We start from the raw sequence: 24141 nt of genomic DNA, 5'->3' as shown, positions 1-24141 counted from the left end.
CAGCAATTTTTTTTTCCCAGAGATCACAAGAAACTGAATAGATACTTAACATAATTAATAGCTGGTACAATCTGTGACATCACTAAATTACCAATTGGCTAATGACACATTCCTAGAAATGCCAACCATATCCTCATACAACTCTCGTAGCACCTTGATGGTAGCTAAGTTGTTTCTTATAAAAAATTACAATTAAAAAAAAGTAACATAAAACATTTACAGATAGAAAGTAAACAATAGTGTACCGTGATAATAAAGGATCACTTTTGTCATAGAACTACATATAATGTAGAGTACGTAAAATGCAGTGGTCTGACTGCAGGGGACGAAATAATGTGAAAGGCAGTCATAATAGAATCATTTTACGTACAAAAATATTACATCACAATAAATAATTTCAAACATAAATATTAAACTTTACATCATTAGGTTATTCCACTTTTATATACACACACACATATATACATATGTATGTGTATATAAGTATATATATATGCATATGTACACACACAGGCACACAAATTCTCATACACACACACACACACACACACACAAATTTTAAGGTGGAGGTATTTCATCACTATCCTTCATCCATCCCATAATGGCTTCCTCTTCTGAGCACCTGAAAGCAAAGGAACCAACCAGGAAATGTAAATCTTCTGTCTCAAATGACATAAGTCAAGAACAGGTAAGCCAGAAATTTTTACATATAGAACTTAAATTAATGCTTGCTACAAGAAACTGGAAATTTCAAGGATATATAAGAATAAAATAAAAAGCCACCAGCCTGTGATTCCCCCAGCCTGAGATAATGTTCTTCACATACTGGTGTATTTCCTTCTAGCCCTTTGGTACAGACATGTAAATATTATGTGTATATGCTCATTCAAATGTTACTACTCATAAGATATGTATAAAATACGCTTTATTAGATATAAAATATACATAATACAAATCAAATGGAGATCCCCTGACTGCACCTTCCTTTATTCCATCTCCTCTTTTCTGATAACAAACTCTTTCTGGTCCTTTGGCAACCATCCCTCTTCCAAATGAAGCTGTCAGTCACCTGACTCTAGGTGGGTACATGATCCCAGTCTCCTGGATATTGTGACTGGTTCAGAAATGGCCATGTGACAAATCAGAGCCAGAGTTCTTGTGCAAAACAGATGTCAGAGGTGAGCATTTACTAAGGGCCATGAGATGTAAAGATGATGTAAACCTAGAACTGCCAGGGACCATGGTGTGGAGGAGATGATCTGCCCGAGAATGAAGTCACTCAAGAGGCAAGCATTGCTGGTGGATGGAGAAAGAAAGAGCCCCGATGACTCTGAGCCTCAGGATCCAACCACGCCTGGAGACAGACCACTGCTTAGACATCTCAGTTACTTAAGACAGTAAGTTTGTTTTCATTTTCCTTTTTTTTTTTTCCCCTGTTGCTTCTTGCAGTGGAAGTATTTCTACCTTAAGTTCATCATTTTTAATATAGATGATTAAACACTGAAACTGATAAACAAGTGTCAGCTATATACTCCTTTGCCAGGATCTTGAAGAGCCTAAAAAGGATAATGGGCTGCTGGAAGCTTGAGGGAAGACATAGGAGGGTCGCCTGAGTTGGCTGAGCTCATCTCTTACACACGAAAGGCAATGAAATGAGAAAAGAGAGTGATCAGTTCACTTCTCTGCTCAGCAGAGGGAGCGCTTGCCAGCATAATGTAGTCACGACAGGAACTGTCAAACTTTTAACAGGGAAACTCTCCTGCGCATTTGTTAAAATGCAGATTTTGACTTTGAAGATTTGGAATGAGGCCAGAGATCCTGCATTTCTAATAAGCTCCCATGTGATACAGATCAGGCTGGTCCTTGGATCACATCGTGAGTTACAAGTGTGCAGAAGAGTACAGAAGAGTACATTAACTGAGAGCACTGGCTGTGGGTAGAACCCTCCTGGGTTCTGCCAAGGAAATCCATGGTGAACTTAAGCCAGCCGCTTAACTGTTATGGATCTCAGCTTCTGTCTGTAGAATGGGGGTAACAGCCCCAGACTGTGGCTTCCCTGTGAGGATGCATGGAAATAATGCCTACCCAGCATGGTGCCTGACACACGGTCAGTGGTCAACGACTGTCATTAATATTACTCTTGTAATACCCTTGGCAGTATTTCTCAAAGGCTGATCTGTGAATCTTCTGCATTAGAATTTCCTGCATTAAAAATACAGATTCCTAGATCCACCTTCACTCAACGTTGCAGGACCTCTAGAGATGGAGCCCAGGGAGCAGCGTTTTTAATAAGCACTGCAGAGGAACCTGGTGCAGGATGTCTGGGGACCGCACATCCAAGGTGGAGAGCAGGCGGCCACAGGCGTGCGAGAACAGATGGGCAGGAGACACAAGGCTGAAAAGCACTGGGTCAGCTTCCCCTGTCTGGGGGCAAGTGACCCACCTACATTTGCTAGTCATTAGACTGCAGAAAGAATGAGAGAGAGCCAGAGGGCAAGAGAGAGAGTGTGAGAGAGAGAGGGACAGAGACACTTACCTTAACTATAAAACTCGAATCTCCAGGCCAGTGCCAGAGGACGGAGCACATTTTCCACAGTAACCACCGCACTTCCCAACAACCCGGGTACCATCCTGCAAAAAAAAGATGCATCATCTTAGTCCACCTGCTTGGCTACTATGGTTCCAGGGCTTGAACTGGCTTTGGTGGGACTCATTCCGGTATGTACAGCAGGTAGGACTTCTCAGCAGAAGTGGGGACCAACATCCTCTCCATGGTCTAAAGCAGGGGCTGAGAAGCAATGGCCTGCGTCTCCCCTGTGTTCGTACGGCCTGCATCTTCACAGAGTGCACTTCAGTCTTTTGGCCCTGGTGCTTTCCCACCCTCTTTGAAACATCCTTACCTGCACTTCTTCCACACAGACCATTCATGGAGACTAATCTTTAGTCCCTTCACACTCAGCATGGTCTCTCCTCAAACACCCAGCTGAAGAGTCTCAGTAGAAATCTATCTACTCATCAAGAACCAAAGGAAACCACTCAAAAGAACTGCTTTGCTTTTCACCTGATTATTGACATAGCTACCAGTGTCAAGAAGAGTGTTTATATTTTTAAATGGTTGGGAAGCAGCAAACCGAGAATACTATTTCTTGACAGGTAGAAAACACATAAAATTCAAATTTCAGGGCCCATCAATAAAGTTTTATCAGAATACAGCCACATCCATTCACTTTCCTCATGTCCTGGCTGCTTTCTTGTTACAACAGCAGGGTGAGTGGTTGGTCTCACAGCCTCACAGGGCTACTCTGCACACAAGTCACAGTGAAACACTGTAACCTGTTTTGAGGGCCATGCCTATTGCAGTATTATAACATTTTCTTTTTTTTTTAATAACCAGTGTATGTCAAAATAAGAAAAGACACAAAAAGTAGACTTTATTGTACTTTTAAGGTACAGTAGGATGGATTCTTCTATTGTCACATTTACATGGCAAAGCACTGCATTCATCATGCAATGACACCGTGTACGTGCGTGCTCAGTCATGTCCAACTCTTTGCAACCCCATGGACTGTAGCCCACCAGGCTCCTCTGTCCACAGGATTTTCCCAGCAAGAATACTGGAGTGGGTTGCCACTTCCTCCTCTAGGGGATCTTACCAGACCCAGGGATCAAACCTGTGCCTCCTGCGTCTCCCGCACTGCAGGTGGATTCTTTGCCACTGAGCCAACGGGGATGCACACGACACAGAAGTTGTGCCAAAAGAAGACGCTATGCACCAATATCACCACACTTAGCATGTGCATGGTATTCCCAACTCTCAGGCAAGCAATGCTCAGGAATTTGGAAAACTTAGAATATCTCATCATAGTGTAATTCTTCACAAAAATAAGAAATCAAAGTGAGTAAGGATAAAAGATGAAAAGATGTAAGCGTCCAAGTGGCGTGTTTGTTAGCGACATAAAGAAAAGTCTACTAGGTGGTGAGTTCATGAAACCTTGTTTAACTGGAACAGCAGAAGACATATGTCCAGAGAAAATCAATTTGTTGAACACTGTTATCCTTTTGGCAAGACCAGTTGCTCCAAAATTTAATGACATTTGGGAGCCACATCAATAAACAATTTAAAAACGAAGCAAATTGGAATGGTTTCCTGCGGTTTTTGATGAGAAGATAGATTTTACTGATACTCTTTCAGTTGTTTGAGGAAACCATGCTGAGTTGTGAAGGAACCAAATAATTAGTCTCTATGAACGCTCTGTGTGGAAGAAGTATGGGCGACAGTATGTCAAAGAGATAGAGAAAACACTAGTCAGAAAAACTGAAGAGGAATCTGCTAAGATGTGTTGACAACTAATAATGGTAAGATCCATCTGTGGAGAAGAAAAAGCTTTATTTGGACCGATTTACAAAGCTTGCGAAAATGTAAGACGTTTAAAGCCTGTGATTATTCACTGTGGAAAATACAAGACCCTATCTAGTGTCATGGAACCCGTGGTGCTAATAATGAACTTCTTTTTCTATCATAGACTTAATCTTCATCAGTTTTGGGAATTTGGGTATCAGGATGAGAAGTTGAATACTCTGACTTATCCTAACATACAGCAGTTGGATGACTTAGGAGTGGTAGTTTTATCATGAATTTTGAGCTCAGGGACAGGATAAATAAATTTTCTGAACGAGAAGAACTGTTCTCAATCACTGTCATTGAACAAAATTAATGGTTTTGGACACTATCTTTTGCTTCTGGCTTGATAATGTTTCTTAATGAACTGAAGCTAAAATTACAAGGCAAAAACTGCACTTACAGGCTAAAGTTATACTGTGGTAAAGTCATTTCAATAACAACTAACATTGTTTGAATCATAAATCATGTTAAGGTGCTTTGTACACTTGGGATGTGTACAAGGTGCTTTGTACACTTTGTACACGTGCTTATGTACACATATTGGGAAATCTGTCAAATGTTAAAAATGAGAAGCTTTATTGCTATTCCACATACATTTATAGTGGATATACTTTGTGAGAGTGAACTACAGTTTCAGCAGCACTTTTTGGACATGGATGTAAGTGCAAAGGAAATTTTCGTATTTCAAAATCCATCTAATGAGGTAACTGAAGAGAGCTTCCATCTCACCTTCAAGTACAAGTGATTCATCTGTAATGTAATGATGTGCAGAAAGGCAAATACCAAGTGTAAAATCTAACGGAATTCCACCAACAGCTGCCAAGGCATGAAAATGCTCAATTAAAGTGATGTGGTTGTAGACGAGAGTAGTGTTTGGCAATACCTATCTCTGAAAATAGACATTCATAAAGACGAAGTGCAGAACATCTCATTTCAGATCAGCATTAACAAAAATAACACTTCGAAGCAATTTTGGTAACAGAGAACACTGATTAAATAAAATGTTATCCTTTCTCAATATTTCATTCATTTCCTTGGTAGATTCTGGATAACAAAAATATACACTCAATTATTATTCTGCTTTGAATTTAATCATTAAATTTTTTGTGTAAATTTGTTTTCATTCTTGTCATATAAATATATATGTAATATCCATGATTTTCACCTCCTGGATGGCAAAATCTAAAATATTTACTATCTGGCTCTTTACAGAAAAGGTTTGCTGAACCCTGGTCTCTAGCCTTGTACAGTCCTACCTGTCTGGATTTTTCTTGCTCTGTTCTTGTCCTCTGCATTTCTTTGGGTTGCTCCTCTAACATGCCTCTTAACACAGGGCCTTTGCACGTGCGGCTCCTCTAGCTGGAACTCTCTGCCCTTTCCCTCTCTGTGTGAACTGGACTCTGTGTGCATTTACCAGCTTTTGTCTGGTAAATTCTTCAGAACTCAGCCCAGAAGCCACTTCCTCTGAGAAATCGTTCTGACCAAGTTAGCAGCTGCACAGCACCCTATAAAATGGGGTAGTTCTCTCTTTATGTCTGTCTTCCCCCCCTGGAATGTAAGTCCCATGATGGCAAGGCCAGTGCCTTGTTAGAATACTAGGGTCCCCAGAACCTAGCAGTGGTCTAAACACACATTTGTTGAATGAATCCAAGAAGGCTGAACAAGTACGCTCTTCTCTGTGAGCTGCAATTCAAATGGCCCTGCTACTCAGCCCCCTTAATCCTTCCCCATGCTATGAAAAACCCCTTATTTAACTGTGGCATCATATCCCAGTTTGTAAATTACCATGTCATATGAGCCACCCTCCACCCCTGACTCCTGCACAAGGTTTGGCAACTAACATGTTTTTCTCCACTGGGACTAATGCTGGTGTGAATCTTACATGTGTGCACATTTCAGAATTTCTTTGGGCCATATTTGATTCATATGGCCCAATATGGAAGTCTTTTGAAAACAATGGATAATCTCATTAAAAAAAGAAAAATAGCTGAAAAAGTTTTGAAGAAATTTTGAAGAAAAAAAAATATATAAGTTTCACTCTTTTAAAAATTTGCATGCTTTTGATTATGAGTGAGATTAACTTGGAGGGCTTCCCTGATGGCTCAGTGGTAAAGAATGGGCCTGTAACGCAGGAGATGTGGGCTGGATCCCTTAGTCAGGAAGATCCTCCGGAGGATGAAGTGGCAACCCACTCCAGTATTCTTTCCTGAAAAATCCCAAGGCCAGAGAAGCCTGGCAGGCTACAGTCCAAGGAGTCATGAAGAGTCAAACATGACTGAGTGACTGAGCATGCATGCACAAGAATAAGTTGGAAGACTGAGCTCTATCACCCCAGTGGATCTTGGTTTTAGGGGCCCATGTTAGTTCTGGAGCTAGTCTGACATCATCAACTAGATCTGATGCCAGATCAACTGGCTCTCTAGCCAGGAACTTTTCCCCTAGGCTGAAGTATATAGGTCTGGTGGCCTTAAGGATGCTGACATAGTAGAAATGCCTTCTGTCTCATTAAAGCTTTTTTTTCACCCAAACTCTTCCTTCCCCAGCAGCAGAGATCAGATTGTCTCAGACTTGCATCATATCTTTAAATAACCTTTTTAAACCTCAGTTTTCTGGTGTATCTGTAAAATGGGGATAATACGTCTCCACTCATAGGTTTGCTGCAAATGAAAGAAAGCATATCAAGTGCCCAGAATAGCACTTGGCCTAATGTACATGCTCAATTATTAGTGATCATTGTCATAATGGTGCTTTTTAATGTGTGAATTTCCATCACGGCCTGTTCTCATGGAGATAAGGAATAGTCTGGGTAATTATAAAATTGTTGATACTCGCTCTGCAATGTTCATGTTACTTCATTAACTAGGACTCTATTAATGTCATTTAGGTAAAGGTTGAACTAACACTTATTTCTAGTACAGAATAAAAAATATATGTACTGAGAAAATAAATAGCATAAACATGATTGTCATGGAAACAGTAACTATTTCAGAGAAAAAGGTATGTTTTCCAGCACTTTTGAAGTACCCACTCTCATACAATGAAACATTAACTGTAAATCATTTTTATTTCTCCATTAAAGCAGGTCCTCTAAAATTCTCTTTTCAACAAATATTTTGTTAGCAGAGTTTGAGCTATTACATATAATTAAAATGAGCGACTCTGTGTTCCATTAAGAACAGTTTATAGTTCATACTTTTCACTCTTTTCTCTGCTTTCTTCAGTCAGTATAACCAAGGGAGGTTGATTCGCGTAATTTAGGAAAGCCAACACATCTTTGATTAAAGTGTGCTTATTTACATTTCTCTGGAGCTGCTGGGAGTGAAACTGCCCGTTAAAAAAAACAACAGTATTTGTTTTTTTCCCAAATAAAGTCCTAATCACACATACACAAATGTACACACACACAATGTATAAATATCTAACTTCTATGGGATCATACAGAATAAAATGTACACATATATAAAAGGTAGTTTCACTCCACTTGTCTGTAGTAAATGTATGATTTTTATACTTGGTGGATAATTGAATTTTCACAAATGAATTTTGGGTTAGGACACAGCTTATAGTAGATAAAAAAGAACTGATTCTTTGCTTGCTACACACACACACATTTATCTCATGCTACTTAAACTCCATTGATTGTAAATGAACTGAAAGATTAAAAAAAAAAAACAAACAGGAACTGAGTCCATCTCCCATACAGTAATACAACTTTAATTTTTAATTTCAAAGTAATTCTTGGATTTAGAGCCCTTCTCTCAGAAAAACAGTGATGGTTAGGCCTCAGGGCCAGGCACCCAGCCTTCAGAAACACAGGCTCCCAGCTCCTCTCAGACCCTGTCCCATCCCCTAGAAACACAAAGCAGCACAGAGACCCACGGACACCACTCCCACCCTGCTTACAGGAACCTGCCTTCACTGTGCCTGGCTCTGAGGACCATTCTGGAACCTCCTCCAGGACGGAAGGTGAGATAGTAGCCCTGAGAATGGGCATCTTTTGGGGTAGGGGGAGTGCTGGCAGGGGGGACTCTCCCAGATGGGGGCTGAGGATCTTCTCACATCCTGAGTGCGCTCATGAGTTGGGGAAGCACAGAATGTCACTGGCAAAGGAGCTTAGAATGACAACCTTTTCTCTCCAATCTTACAGGTGGGCCAAGTTCCCCCCTTTCTGTCTGGCTGCCCCTCACCCACAGAGCAGAAACTTGGTACAGTCAAAGCATTTGTCTAGAAGCCCATGCCTGGACCCAGGAGGTACCCCATATGCCTCAGTCCTGGGTGAGGAAGGGCCCGTGTGGACAAAATCCACATGGTGTGGTGGGTACCAGCCAGGTCCAGGCTCAACCTCTGCTCAGGCTGCAATCCCATCCTCCCATCACAAGCAAGCTTGCATCTTTCACCACCGTGACCAATTCTGCAACCTTATGGCAAGCCTTAGGCCTATGAAAATGTGATAAAATTAATAGGCAACATTTACTGTGCCCCTGCTGCCTGTCCAGTGACATGCAAACAGCTTTATCTCCCTATTTCATTTTTGCTCCACAAGAACCCAACTGGGTAAGACCACCATGATACCCATTTTATAGATGAAGAAACTGAGGCCCCTGAGAAGTTAAATAACTTGCCACAATGGCAGAGCTGGTAAAAAAGCATGGCAGGCGATCTGACTTAAGGGCCTGGAGGCTTAGCCTCTATACTCTGTGGCTTCTGTGGGCTTTGATTTCAGTGCTCCCCCAAGAATTCAATGAGTAACCTGGAGGAATGGAACTGAATGCATGTAAACTGTCCAGTAAACACAGGCGCTTTCAGTAACAAAGGTTATTTCAATAACAAAAATCCTTATCAGTAAAAAAAAAAAAAAAAAATAGAATTCTTCCCACTACACATATACGGGCAGCCAGTAATGAACCTGACACAGACTTATTTTCACCAGGTCTGTTCCTGTTGGTGAGACCGTGTGCCCATCCTACAAGTGGTTCTGGTAATGCAGTTTTACCCTGAATGACTGGAGCTTTCCTTTAGTTTTTCTTGGGGAAAAAACAGTTTATCACCAAGCAGGTTTAGAAAATGGAGGATTCCATTGTGTTTTTCCTTCTGGTGCTCCCGGCAGAAAAGTGAAAGAAAGTGAAGCGTGAAGATGAGAGGACTGAATCAAAGCAAGGCTGTTTGGAGTCGATCAGGACTGGCCAGGATCTGTGCAAAATAGAGCAGACCAGCTTCAGCCCCTCAGAAGCAAGACAGTGGTAAGGCAAGGTGGGAGCAGGATGTGACACAGCTTTTCAAAGTGTGTTGTGTGGAACAATGGTAATTCGGGGAAATTAGGGTCTGACTTTGAAGAGAAGTCTCTGTGATTGGTTTAACTTAGGTCAGTGGTTTTCAAAACGTGGTCCCAGACCAGGGCATCAGCATCATCTGGGAAATTGTTGGGAATGTACATTTCAGGCCCCTTCCCAGGCTGGCTGTGTTTTAGCAAGTCCTGGCCCAAGTTTGAGAACCACTGATTTAGGGAAATGCTGGGTTCAATAGAACCACACAGGTTTCCTTCCTGTACACTTTATTCCAACCTCCAATACATGCATGGTTAGTTACTGTGACTCTTACAGAAGGAAATAAAATGTACAATTTCCCCCCCAAGTGTCTTAGGCTGCGGAAGCCTATTTTCATGGAGCATTCCTAGAGGATGCTGCTTTGTGGACCACACAGCAGGTCAGGCACACAAAGCCTCGTTTCTGGGGGCTGCTAGGAGCTACAGATTGCTTAGTTCTGGCTCATGGGGATTAATAAGGAGTGCTCGACAGACCCTTGAGACTAATTTTGAGCTGTCTCTCTGAGCTGTCATGGAACACCAAGATTAAAAAAAAATTTCTGACAAGCAATTGTGAAACCAATTCCCTTCAGCACAGGCGGAACCTCCCCAGAAGGCTGGGGGAACAATCAGCCCGTCTCGGCAGGGCAGTGATCACTGTCGCCACAAGGTGGCGCTCCAGGCCGCAATTACCTTTAGGTTCTGGATGATCACTGCAGTCACATGAACAAAATTGAAACTAAGGTTTCAACACTGTTTACATATATGGTTTTCTACATAATCATGGCTTAAGTATGACCACGTTTGAGGCAATGCATTTTTTTTTTTGTCTCTCTTGGTCACTGCAACATAATATATAGTAGAACATAAGAACATAATTTCTGGGCCCACTGTAAAGCACAGCCAAGTGTGCTCTCTCTCAGTTCTCTTTATTTCTTTCAGTACAAGCAAAAAAATTAATGATTAAATTATAAGCAATCAATATAGCTATTTAGATAAATCAGAATTGAAGGAGTTAATTGACTTTCAAAGAGAAAAGTTGTTTTTTTTTTCCTCAAAGACACAAATTTAACCCTTGAAGCTAAAAAAAACCTCTGAAATAGTCCTGGAACATTATAATTGATGTTTCTTCTCTTCCTGGGTGGACGCAGGCTGATTGAGCTGTTTCTTTATATTCGGATTTTGATAGGGTTTAGGAAATGGCAACCCACTCCAGTGTTATTGCCTGGAGAATCCTAGGGACGGGAGAGCCTGGTGGGCTACCGTCTATGGGGTCGCACAGAGTCGGACACGACTGAAGCGACTTAGCAGCAGCAAGTAAAAACACCGGATGCTTAATCAGATGTGAATTTCAGATAAACACATTCTTTTAAAAGAAAGAGTATGTCCCATACAATGTTTTAGACATGCTTATAGTAAAAAAAAAAAAAAATTAAAAAATCTTCCTTATTTGAAATTCAAATTTAACTGGGCATCCTGTATTTTGTTGGCAACCTCACCTTGGAGTAATACCCCACTTTCTAGTCCTCTTCTTCTCTCTCCATTTCTTACTTTTCTGAGGAGACCCTGAGACAGAGGTCACAGCTGTGGCAGGACTGTGGCCACAGGCCATACCTTGTAAGTTTCCCATTTGCCTGTGGGTCAGCTCCTGCCCCTCGTCCTCGTCCTTGAAACTTCTTGGCTGGAAAGGGCAGCGCTTCCTGCCCCACCTTAGACATTAGACACCCCTGGGGAATTTCAAATTCTGCCCCTGTCATAGATTCCCTGAGTGAATCCGGATGGGGCCCAGGTACATGCATCTTAAACTTTCCCAAGTGACTCTAACATACCCCCAGGCTGAGCAACATACACAGACCAGAGCGGATTCAGAGTGTCCATCTGAGAGCTTGCTCAGCTGTCGGTCTTGCTCAGAAGCTCTGGGACCCCAGAATCTTCACTGTCAACAAGCTCCCAGGTAATTCGGGTGCTCTGGGGTGATCCCACCGTGAACAGCTAGATTTTAGAGCACGAACTGACTTGTAGAGCCTGTGAGTTTTTCTCTCATTCTCCAGAAACCCTCCTGATGAATGACTCCTTTTTCCAGCCCTTTTTGTATTATTTCATTTCTTCTGAAACAGACATCACTGTCCCTAAGCTCGCATAGGTTAATTGCATGTTGGTTAATTAATTGCAAGATATCTGAGCCACACACACCCTTAGAGGCTGGTGAGTGCTTTCGGCTTCCTGGTTAGGCATCCTTCTAATTGCTCCCATGGTACTCAGGTTCACATCTCTGGGAAGAATTCATCAGAAGGGTAAGCAAGACTGCTCCACTCACCTGTCCACGCGTCAACCTTCCATTTATGTCCTCAATTTTCTTCCTGACACTTTGTAAAATGGTTTGAGGAAGTTCCTTTAGCACCATAGCCTCAGAGGGAGGGAAAGAGGAGGAGAAAACAGAACTCATCCTCCAAGCCATAGGGACCCTTACCGGGGACTTCTTGATGTCAGAGACGGCGTAATTCCCTTGGGAGATCCATCTGGCAGATTCAGTTAGAGACAAACCGGTCCCGTAAAGGTTGATGCTAAAACGACCCTGGAATAAATGGCCAGTGAGCAAGATTTTTAGTCCACGTGACATCCTGAGCAAAGGTCCCACACAATAAAAAGGTAACCTGGAGAAAGATATGAATTCATTATGAAAGGTAACTAATGACTGAGGGTTCTTTGTGGTGGTGGGGGGCGGTTCTGAACGAGGCACTTTACATGCATCATCTCATCCATCCTTGCAAGAGCAATCTGAAGGGGATTTTCTTCACAGATGGGGACAGGGAGGCCTGGCGAAGGTGATTAACTTCTCCAGGAGACACTAAAAGCCCAACTCACATTTTCCTAACTTCAAAGTCCTCACTCTCAACCACCGCTATTCTGCGTCCCTAACACAGCAACCCTGATGTTGTTCACAATTATCAGATTCCTACAGGAACAAAATGCCACAGTGTAATTTTTTTAACAAGATCTCGCTGCCAAAGCTTCCTGAGCTTCAGCTCCCCACCGCGCTGAGCACGCCGAGTCCTAAGCACAGCGGGGCGAGACTTCAAAGGAGCGGCGCGTTCTCCGGATTAGTCTGCAGAGGGCGCGCGCGGCCTGCGCTGGACCAAGGTAGGGACCAGCCAAGCTTCCAGGCCCAGGGAACCCACACCTCCCAGCTGCGCTGTGGTATTCCTTTCCAAGCGTGGCCTCGGGTGTTTCCATTTTTATTTCCAAGGAGACAGGGCAGCAGAGAGCCTTTCTTGCCTTCTCCATCTGTCTCTGTGTATTTCTCTCTTGCAAAAATGACTCCACAAAGGCATCTTAAATAGATTCATGAGCAGTTTGGGAGTAAAAAGTATGCTTTCTGCAAGAACTGCAGACAGTGGGTGAAAGCTTCATCTCTGAGCCTTAGGATACAGTTTTTTGTCAAAATGGTCTTAAATACATCAAAGAGAGTAGTGAGGTGGAGGCTCACACCTAACCAGACCTAAGTGTAAAGTTGGCTTTTTCACGTGCACAGATGATTTACCCTGTAGGAACCTCAGTTTGTCCATCTGTAAAATGGAAGGTAATAATAAGAGTGCCTTCCTCAGAGTAGTATAGTGATGACTAAATGAAATTAGCTGAGGGCTGTATGGCTGGTCCCTAACAGATATTCAAAAATATTGGTATTAGTCCTGCATTTTCTTATTGTTTTGTAAGTGCTAGTTTTCTCTCTCTATTATAGCAGTAAGCTTATTGAGGGGTGGGACTTGGCATTGCTTTGCCTATTTATACCAGTTATGGTTTGTAACATATGACGAGGCATTTGATATAGTCTTGCTGTACTTAGTTGCTTAGTCGTGTCCAACTCTTTGCAGCCCCATGGACTGCAGCCCGCAAGGCTCCTCTGTCCATGGAATTTTCCAGGCAAGAATGCTGGAGTGGGTTGCCATTCCCTTCTCCAGGGGATCTTCCTGACCCAGGAAACGAAGTCAGGCCTCCCATATTGCAGGCAGATTCTTTACCAGCTGAGCCTTCGGAAAACCCTGATATAGTCTTAATAAATATCAATATTACATCCTAGCTCTTCCATGAAGACTTCCAGGATCAGGTGTAACTTGGAGGTTTCCTCTCCATGTTGGTTCCATAAATGCTAAACAGTTTATGAACTCTTTAGGGGCCTTAAATCCTACACCTGTACACTGGGAACAAAGAGCGTTCCTATTCACAGAGGTGAAGGGAGGATTTAGTGCAGTCTAAATCAGTGGATTCCATCAGAGGGCATTTTTGCCCCCATGGGAAATCTGGCAACCTCAGGAGACATTTTTGGTTGCCATGTCACAGCTGGTGGATGTGTGAGCCACCAGCAGCTGATGCAGAGAGACCAGAGTTATTACTGTTATTACTAAATATCCTACAAGGCACAGCCTAGTCCCCAACAACAGAGAATTATCCAGCCCAAAACATCAGTCGTGCTGTGGTCAGGGGGAGGAATTTATCCTAGAATCCTGACTCTTCTGCCTTTAGTGCGATCTCAGGCAAACGGGTTACCCTTCCCGAGGCCATCTGTAAATGGGTAATAAGACAGAATGCAGAAGATATGACACACCTAGCCCATTACCTGGCAGAGAGTAGGTGATGTTTTAAAATATTTTTTGAACTGGTTTTATGACAGTACTATGCAGATGTTAGTGGCTGTCGTGTTGAGTGACTTCAATACCCAGGTATCTGTGATTGTGGTCACACCGGATGCTCAAAACCCTCCTTGCTGAGCCTCCTTAGACATTGGCTTCTGGATGCTGCATTCACCCACCTGGCCAATTCTTACTTTCCTAACCTCCCTCCCCTGCAGAGGGCATCCACACTGATCACAACACCCAGCCCTCACTATTGCCAAGGATACCCTCTTCTTTCCTTCCTTATCCTGTTTCCCATGAAGACTGCCTGACAAGCCTACATCTCAGAAGACAGACGTGATATGCTTTGACGTCAAAGTCCTTAGAAGGAGCAGGCTTCTAGTCCCAGGATGTGTCAGGCTGATCCCCGGGTTCAGTGTCTGAGCACGTAGCTGAGCGGATTACATGCTGGTTAGATCTGCCCTTTCAGAGCAGGTGATAAACAAGTTTTTGTTCTTATTCTCTCTCTGGCCTATTCAGGGTCAGGGATTTGCATTTTTAGCCAGCATCCTAGTTGATAATTAGCACTCTGAAAGTTGCCTGTCATCAGTGGAGCGTAGATCTACTGTCCTTTCCAGCTCCAGTTCTCTGTCCCCACAGGCCTTATCTTCAGGGTCTAAAGGGCGTTTTAGCTACTATCTCCTGTTGCTGATTTAAGAGTAAAGGTGATTAAGGCATGCATACACTAGATATTCCAGAAAGGTCAGCAAAAGATGTAGCTTTGACAAAGGGAGGTTTTGTTCCCTGCTGGACAAGGGTGTATGCTGTACAAGTCTTGTCTGAAAACAGGATCAGCCAGACACGTCTGCTTTCATGGATTCGGACTCAGATGCACTGGCATCAAATCTGGCCTCTACCGAGCACCAACATGGGTTTGGATAAGTTACCTGACCTCTCCACACCTCTCAGCTGCCTCATCTGGAAAAAGGGAGCATTCTCACAGAATGCTGTGGATGATTAAATGCTACCCTGATTTAGAAATGCTGAGCACAGTGTCTCAAGTGTAGTGAACACTCAGCAGACACTCATAACACCAGCAGTAATAATAACGCCACACGCACTGTGATCAGGATAACAACATGCACTCTGGCTGCATCTTGAGTGGAGGGCTCTTGGGGAACCCACCCTTAATGATACATAGATCCTTAAAGCAACAGCAGTGGATAAGGAGGAAAAAGAAGCAGACTGTCAAACACAGCATCGCTCTGCTTTGATATCTCTGCAGTCACAGATCAGAGGACAAGCAGGGCTCCAGAGTAGTTTGCACAGTCCTGCTTTCTACAGGCATTTCCCCGGAAAAGTGATTTGAAAAACTCCCACCTTTCATCAGCATAGTTGGTGCTCAATAAACTTCTAAGGAATTTAATTCTAAAAGTATCTGACAAAGTCTATGATCCAAGGGGAAAAAAAAAAAAAAGTATCTGACACGATTTAAAGAATGGACTGGAAAGAATACAAGTTAGCCTCACACTGGCTTTGCTTTTCTCACTTAGTAACTGCATTAGTGTCAGGATTTAGCAAATCAATCAGTTCCTTTGTCTCTGAGTTATTAAAATAATCGAATGCAAATTACCTCTCATTTACTTAAGTTTCGCCAAAGATGCACATATCGAAACAAGAAAATCCTGAGGCATTTGAAAAGGGCAGGGACAGCCAATCTATAAGCTGTTAAATGCAACCCATACGAATGGGGTGTTTGAAGTCATCAAGTGCTCTAAAGAAACCGCACTTCAAAAGTCTTTCAATTCCTGGGTAATGGAGAAAAGGCCCCTTTTAACATTCTGTCCTTTGTTTATTTTCTTTCTCCCCTGAGAGCTTCCTTTTCACTGCTCTAAAATGTTTAGCAATACTTTCTAAAGCTTGGGGCTGAGAAAACACGTCGTTAAAAGAAAATTCAGATGTGTTTGTCTTTGGATGGTCTCTGGTTGTGTGTAAATACATCCTGGGGAGGCAGTGGCTGGCACTCTGAGCATCTCCCAGTCCCAATTCCTAGAACCTGTGAAGGCTCACAGCAACACGAAGATTTCCAACACGGAGTTTGACAACAGCTTTATAAAGACCTCATGTAAACCAGCGGAAAAAACTGGGGCCAGGCTCTTCTGTCCAGAATCACCTAAATCATTACGTGTGTCCTGCCCTCTCCTTGCAGAAGCCTCTGGCAAAGACTGATGCCTACTTGGCAAAGTGAGCCAAGGATGATTATAACAGCCTGTTTCAAGAGGCAAGTCAAATGAACAAGCCACACCTTTAAGGAGGCAAAAACCTGCGCAACTGTCGAATGGGTAAGACGGCCACTGAGCAGCTCTGCTGGAGACAGAATCCAGGAGACAGCTTTGCACTTTCTTGGTCCAGACACTGCACACTTATGCAGTGGAAACTGGACTGACAGGTTTTCTGTGTTATGCAATATTCAGAATTTTTAACGTCTGACAGCAGAGTGTTGGCATCTGCTTGTACTGCCTTTTGAGAGACAACCGTGTGCATCTCTCCCTAACTCTCCTATTTGTGATAGGACACTGACAACCTGAAACCAGTCAGGGAGAAAATGGACACCCCAGAAAGGGGCAAATGCTACAAACCACTGCTTCCCCCGCCTCCATCCCTTGGAGAGCCAATCATTAAACATTTACCAACATCATCGTTTGTTTAACCAAAGCTTGCCATCTGATATCTGATTTGTTTCTAAGTTTTTACCATGATCACTGATGCATTCTGCTGAATGCAGAAGTCTGGCTCGTGGCCGTGACCACTTCCTTAGGAAGCACCCCTAGGAGCTGAGAGGCTGCAGCATCTGTGAGGCCTGGATACAGGTGGCCAAACTGCCTTGCAGCTAGAGCTGCCATTCTGATTACATCTGCAGAAACAGACGCAGCCCAGGGTGGGGCGGGGTGGCCAGGGAGGGGTGCGGATCCCCGGGGGCGGCGGGTTGGTGTCCCTGGCACGTACCTGTGGGCACTTGGCGGCACTGTAGCAGTCCCCAGCAGTGGCAAAGGGGACGGGATGTCCTTCATTGGTCCTGGCAAACTGTAAGTCAGTGGCTGTGGGGTTTTGGAGAACGGGTTGAAGGGAGGGGAAAGGTGAGAGCAGGAGAAAGAGTTTGGACAGGATATTAACAAGGAGACAGAAGGGAAGAAGAAGAGTTAGAGAAGTCACAAGAGGGTATGGGAAATTAAAAAAAACAATCCAAAATATGATTAGTGAGCAAATGGATCCAGATGTACACTTGCTCTGCTCCCCACTCCCCCAGTCACTGTATTTGTGGTTCCGAGAGCTTCCTTCCCTGGGTTTTACCAGCACTGTCTGTCTCCTCACAGTATGGAAGCCAAAAAAAGGGGTTTCAGATGACTCTGGACTCGATTCCTATACAAATAACTGTGTGAATCACCTCGCTTAAATGCAGTCCAATTGGATGATTGTGAACCTCCTGTAGACGGCGGCCGCCCCGGAGGCTGCAGGACTGGGGAAATCAGCCAACCAAGCATTTCCAGCTACTTAGCAGTTCCTCCCCGAGGCTCAGCTGTCCTCCTGTGGCCCAGGCAGTCTAGTTGCCAAAATGTGGAGCAATTAGAACCCACATCTTGAAAATATTAATGGCAGTTTCTCAAGTTTGGGGCTAACTTGTAGTTTTTAAAAAAGCCAATAAAAACAATGTTCGTGTTTTTAACCCTCGTGTAGGTCCTGAGAACAGCTGGGAGAATGGGGAAGGCGGCTTGGGAGGAGACAGACTGAGAATCCTGCAAAATCTGGTGGGGACTGGAGACCGGAGGCAGCTTTTTAAATCTTTCTGCTTTGTCTTTTGGGAATAGCAAGAGAAGGCCTCAATCTTTTCTGCAGTTTTGTGGGAGGGAAATCTGAGTCCCCCATCCTGCCTTTTCCAGCTTCAGCACCAGGAAGCTCTGGGTCTCAGCTGGGGCAGTATTTAAGTGGGAAACTGCAGACTCTGCCCTTAGCCCTCATCAGTCTGGCTGAAGGCAATTAAAAATATCTTGGTACAAATCAAGTGTAATCTACCTCCAAAGGAAAGCAAGGCAAGATTACAGGAACAATGTTAATGAAAAAAACTTAATTATTCATTATTTCTGTTTTCCCTCCATTCAAGGGAACAGGTTGGGATATTTGAGCTGTCTTTAACCACTCCTATGATTAATGTCCCTAACAAAAATGCAGTGTCGGCCAGAGTATGAAATTAGCCCATAGGCAGGCTAGTTTAAAAAATAGGTAATTCTGTCCTCCACTTTTCTTCTGTAAATCGGCCTTCAGAGCAAATTAGTTTTATGCTCCTGTGTGTGTGTGTGTGCGCGTGTGCGTGCATGTGTGTGCGCGTGTGCATGTGTGTGCGCACGTGCCCGTGTGGATACACTGCTGGTGGGAACCCAGGGTGGGGTGAATGCTGCTACAAGAATTTCATAGCTTCAGAGTCTGCATCTGCTCCCTTAAAACTTCATCCTTCAGAATTTCTGCTCCCATGCTTGCTCTGCCTAACTCAATACTTGGCTCACTCCCACTTGGCCTTAAGGTCTCAACTATGATATCATGTTTTGGGAGACGCTGCCCTGACTTCCCCACTATGATGGCACCCCTTTAATGTGCCTCTGTCTCCTCTGTTCATTTGTCACTAATCTGATGGAGCACTGCCCACTGCTCAGCCCTTTCCAGGCACTGGGGGGACCACAGTGATCAAAGGTGGAGCAAACCCCACCTTCAGGCAGCTTAGACCAGGGTTGTCATCCCTGGATCGTAAGTTCATTTTTGTACCCTCTGGGCCTCAGCCCAACCCTGAGCAGGATGTGTCATGGCCTGAATGGAAAGACCCACGGACACATGCCCCAGAATGTTCTATGGGACTTACTGATGATCTGCATGGTGGTCAGATCTATTCTGACCTTCTGGAAGCTGGAGAACCCAGCTGCTGTGTAGTCCTTCCGACACTGACAGTCATCACGTCGGCTCCCATTGTAGGGGCATTCGGTTGGGTTGTGCAACCTGTAAGACAGAAAGAATGTTCTGGTGAGGATGGGGAGGCGTTTCTAGGGATCTCCAAGTGGTCCGGGCTCTTCTGAGTTCGGAGCTCTCCTACCTGTGCCCGTAAACCTCAGAGAAATTCTCAGAGTCGCCGTGGACCAGTGTCATATACTCCTTGGGGTGGTCAGAGTGCATCCCTGCACAGAAGACCTGAAAGACAGACCAGACAAAACCTGCCAGGGGAGGCTCGGAAATGGGACCATGACAGCCAGGGCTGCCAGCTCTGAAAGCAGTGTAGGAATAATGACTGAGCTCGGACGAGTACCTTCAGGAGCTTTCCTGTGACGATCAGGAAGTATTCCCCATCTTCGCCGGCACCCTTCAGCCTTTTCACTTCCTTGCAGTTCTGGGGCAACTCACCTAGAATACACAGATCCATGAGCATGAGCTGTGAGTCTGCAGTGGCTGCCAACGGGACTGGTTACATCATTCATGTGCACATTGGTCAGTGTGGGGGCCAATGTCTCAAAAATAAATTCTCTATTCCAGAAAAGGGCAGGCAAGCGCATCAACAACAAGGCCTGCTCTTCAAGATCCAGAAACGTGGCTTTGGTTTGCTGACTTACAGTTATAGATATTGTGGCAGGTTTTTCTTTCTTCTGGCTTCAGGTCAGCAGGGCATAAGTGGCTGGGCTGGTCATCGTTGGTGAGACACTGCACAGACCTATGCATCACTCCCACGCCACAAGACACGGAGCACTGTAAGCAGAGCAGGGCCAGTGATGGGTCTGTGGAACCTGGGGGACTGGACTTCCTGAGGCATGGAGCTCAGAGCTTAGAGGTTTGCTGCTGAAAACAAATACCCAATACTTGGACAGCACTTCCTATGGGCCAGTCTTTGTGCTGAGTTCTATACATACATGCCTGTACATATGTACTTCTGTACCTACATAGGTATTCAAGCATATGAGAAATTAATAATTTTCTCATCTAAGCCTTGCAATCACCCTATGAGATAGTACTGCTGCTGCTGCTAAGTCGCTTCAGTCGTGTCCGACTCTGTGCGACCCCATAGACGGCAGCCCACCAGGTTCCGCCGTCCCTGGGATTCTCCAGGCAAGAACACTGGAATGGGTTGCCATTTCCCTCTCCAATGCATGAAAGTAAAAAGTGAAAGTGAAGTCACTCAGTTAAGCCTCCAACTCTTGGTGACCCCATGGACTGCAGCCTACCAGGCTCCTCCGTCCATGGGATTTTATTCTATTTTTACAGAGGGAAAATTGGGGCTCAAATGTGAGGAAATTTGTTTAAGGTCATGGTGGATCCACGATTGAAACCTTAACCACTTTCAACTGGTCCCAAACTTCAGCCTGATCATCTCTTCGCATCAGTGAAAGTCTCATAGTCAGCAGCCAGGAGGCTGGGGCAATTTTCTACAGCAGTTTCAATTTCAAATATTCTTACCTGTTGTAATCCTAACTCAACCAAGAATTCCTGATCCAGAGGGACAAACAGGCTTCTTAGCAACAGAAGCTACAACAGTGAACACTTCTATAACCCTTATTAGGGGAAAGACAAGAATTCTGGGTGCTTTTTAATTTTAAATTGTGGTCAAACATGTGGAACTTAAAAAGGTTTCATTATAACCCAAGTGGTTTTTATGCATGAATATTCATTTCATCTTCATAACCCATTCTGCAGGGGAGGAAACAGACATGAACTTTTGGCACCTTGTCCAAAGATCAAACAAGTCAATCCTAAAGAAATCAGTCCTGAATATTCACTGGAAGGACTGATGCTGAAGCTGAAGCTCCAATACTTTGGCCACCTGATGCAAAGAACCGACTCATTGAAAAAGACCCCGATGCTGGGAAAGATCAAAGGCAGGAGGAGACGGGGACGACAGAGGATGAGATAGCTGGATTGCACCACTGACTCAATGGACTGAATTTGAGCAAGCTCTGAGAGATGGTGAAGGTCAGGGAAGCCTGGCATGCTGCAGTCCATGGGGTTGTAGAGTCAGACACAACTGAATGACTGAACCACCACCACCAAGGCTGTTCAACTGGGAAGTGGCAGAACCAAGAATCAGATGGAGGCTGTATGGCTTCAGGGCTAGCCACCCCCACCCCCCGGCCCCTGCTTTAAGCACCAGACCCAACAATCAGAGAAGCTTTCTTTCCCTATCAGCCCATTTCACGATGTTAACTCCTGTTTCTCTCCCAGGGCTCTCCTGGGAGGCAGTCACTTAGGACAGCTCAGGTAAGGTATGTTTGAGTCAGGATCTGAGATCCAGCAGCTTGCCACCATGACCACCCAGTTGGCTACTTACACTCCCCCAGTTGCCCACTCTCCAGGTGGCCGACACAGGGCACTCTCGCAGGAAGCAGGGCTGGACACTGGGCGGCTGCATGCCTGGGCAGTTGATGGCGGTTTGGTAGCTGTACTCGTAATTCTCCTTCCCGGTGTAAATCTCGCTACAGGAGACCAGCCTTTGTTTGTAGCCCTTTCCACAGGTCACTGAGCACTGGGAAGAGGCGGGTAGAGAGCAGAGGTTGGAGCAGGGCCTGAGGGCAGCCACAATAGGCCTCTGACCTCCACATCGAACGCTGACCCCGGGACAACGGGGCCGAGAGCTCTCTTTATTAGCTTCTTATGCACTACAAGCAGCAGCCCACAGCACTCAGGGGATGTGCAAGCCCTACAGGAGCCTTCCAAGATCCATGCTGCTACTGCATATTTGCCCCCAAACAGTCCCCGTTGGGGGCACCTCAAGCCCCTGCTCTGGATTTTCAAGGTGAGAAGCAGGTGGGGGAGGCGCTCCGGCTGTCTTTGGGTCCACTTACAGCATCCACAGCTCTACAAGGGTGGACAAATCACACTTTTCTGAACCTACCATGACTGCGTCAGAGAAGTGACCCGGTGAGATGTAGGGAGAGCTGGAGATGCCCTCTGTGTAAAATCCAGGCTCTTTGCCGAAAGAGGACTGTGGGACAATATCCTTCCCTACTCGATGGTCTGCTGGCCCATCTGCCCTCTGCTCAACCCCTCCTGTCTCCTATCTCCCTGGCTATGTATTGGGTTGGCCAAAAAGTTCGTTCAGGTTTGTAGTCCAAACAAACTTTTTTGGCCAATCCAGAATCTTGACTTAAACATTACCTTTCTGCTTCTCTTTCACTCTCTCTCTAAATCATGCAGTCATTTAGGCCTTTTGCCATAATTATATGGCACTTAAAAATACCCAGACAATCCAGAAAAGGAGAAAAAAGAAGTTTTTCACAGGTGTCCCAGCCCCCTTCCGTGATGGGACATCTAATTGGTTATTGGTAAGATTTCTAGATTGTGTTCAACTTCCTCAGCTACATAATTTATATAATATACTATTTTAAAAAGAGAACGCAAATCAACCAACAAATTTAGTTTTGATGATACTTTTGGGAAAAGTCATCAAATAATTGGCCACTTGCTGTAAAAATGTTACACAAAATTAGGGTTTCAGGATTCTCAAGGTCAAAAAAGGGGCCAGATGAACCCTGGAAACTGTATGCAGCATGTGGTGTGTTTTGCTTTTCTCGGGGTGAGGGATCATAGCTTCTTGGCTCAGTAGTAAAGAATCTGCCTGCCAAAGCAGGAGATGCAGGTTTGATCCCTAGTCAGGGAAAATCCTATGGAGTAGAGAATGGCAATGCATTCCAGTATCCTCTGCCTGGAAAATCCGATGGACAGAGGAGCCTTGCAGGCTACAGTCCATGGGGTTGCAAAGAGTCGGACACGACTTAGCTTCTAAACAACGACAACAACCATAGCTTCCATCAGTTCTCACTTGCTATTAAAACCAGTGTCTCTTTTTCCTGCTGTCTCCTGAGTTATCACATTAAGCCACATGGCTGGCTGCTCCTGTAGCATTTCCAGGGGGAAGGCTCCCCTTGACAGGGTCTCAGACAGAGTAGGGAGCCAGCCCAGCCACAGGCACGCAGAACATCCTCGCGCCTTCCCTTCCAGCTGGCTTGAGACTTGGAAACACTGTTATCCACTTCTTCCTTCTTTGGCTGCTGCTGTTCAAATGCCCAAAGATGCAGCTGATACCAGGCCAGCAGAGTGCAGGGCTCGTCTGAGGTATGTCATGTGTGGGTAGATGGCTTACAAATGGTGTCCGTCCAAGCTGTGGGTATTTTAGAGTACCTAAAATGCACGCCTTGACCTCAGTCTGCATTACTTTAAAGGCTGAACGTCTGAGATGGCAGGTGCTAAGACCCTTTTCCCCTACCAGACAGGAGCAATAGGAATCCACATTTATGTGGGGAATGAGCTGGGAGGTAGTCTTATATAGCAATGGAAGGGAGCTCCACAAATGGTCAAGTTCTATCCAGAGGCCTCCACAGCTCTGAAAAGAACACACACCCTTCAGTAGCTGTTAAGAGCTTCCTGAAAATGTTGAGTGCCTCTGGCTTCCTTTATCCTTTGCACACCAGAGTTCTGATGTGTAAGAGGCTCTCATCTCTGGGGGTTGGAGAGAGGAATAAGGTGGGGAACATCCTACGATTGACTCTGAAAGATCACCTCTGCTAACACAGGACCCACATTTCTGCGTGGCCTTCGCTGGAGGGGAAGAGAACCTGTTCCTTTTACACACCATGTGCTAGTTTGTCACAGTCCCCACCATTTCTTATGGCCTCCCTCATGCTAAGATATTTTCTTTTTTTTTTTGGCTGTGCCCTGCAGCATGGGGGATCTTAGTTCCCTGACGAGGGATCAAACTCATATCTGTTGCATTGTACAGAGTGTTAACCACGGGACTGCCAGGA

The 24141-nt window shown here is 44.6% G+C and overlaps 1 protein-coding gene across 4 annotated transcripts in view; it reads right to left on the bottom strand.

The window, feature by feature from the left end:
• Nucleotides 1-276: 276 nt before the first annotated feature.
• The window catches only part of ADAMTS9 (ADAM metallopeptidase with thrombospondin type 1 motif 9), a 160594-nt gene continuing 136729 nt past the window's right edge, over nt 277-24141 (bottom strand). For all 4 annotated transcript variants that reach the window (XM_055558400.1, XM_055558398.1, XM_055558401.1 and 1 more), the window contains 9 exons: nt 21669-21863; nt 19963-20095; nt 19662-19756; nt 19452-19546; nt 19224-19357; nt 17321-17412; nt 12175-12279; nt 2537-2631; nt 277-622 (listed from right to left, as the gene is read on the bottom strand). In XM_055558400.1, coding sequence (XP_055414375.1) covers nt 2542-2631; nt 12175-12279; nt 17321-17412; nt 19224-19357; nt 19452-19546; nt 19662-19756; nt 19963-20095; nt 21669-21863 — 939 coding nt within the window. In that variant the 3' untranslated portion in view covers nt 277-622; nt 2537-2541. The remainder of the gene's footprint in view (nt 623-2536; nt 2632-12174; nt 12280-17320; nt 17413-19223; nt 19358-19451; nt 19547-19661; nt 19757-19962; nt 20096-21668; nt 21864-24141) is intronic.

The sequence above is a fragment of the Bubalus kerabau genome, chromosome 20 (assembly GCF_029407905.1).
Source record: "Bubalus kerabau isolate K-KA32 ecotype Philippines breed swamp buffalo chromosome 20, PCC_UOA_SB_1v2, whole genome shotgun sequence".
Taxonomy (NCBI): Eukaryota; Metazoa; Chordata; class Mammalia; order Artiodactyla; family Bovidae; genus Bubalus; species Bubalus kerabau.
The sequence above is the reverse complement of the archived record's forward strand: the minus strand, read 5'-3'. Positions and strand labels throughout refer to the sequence as shown.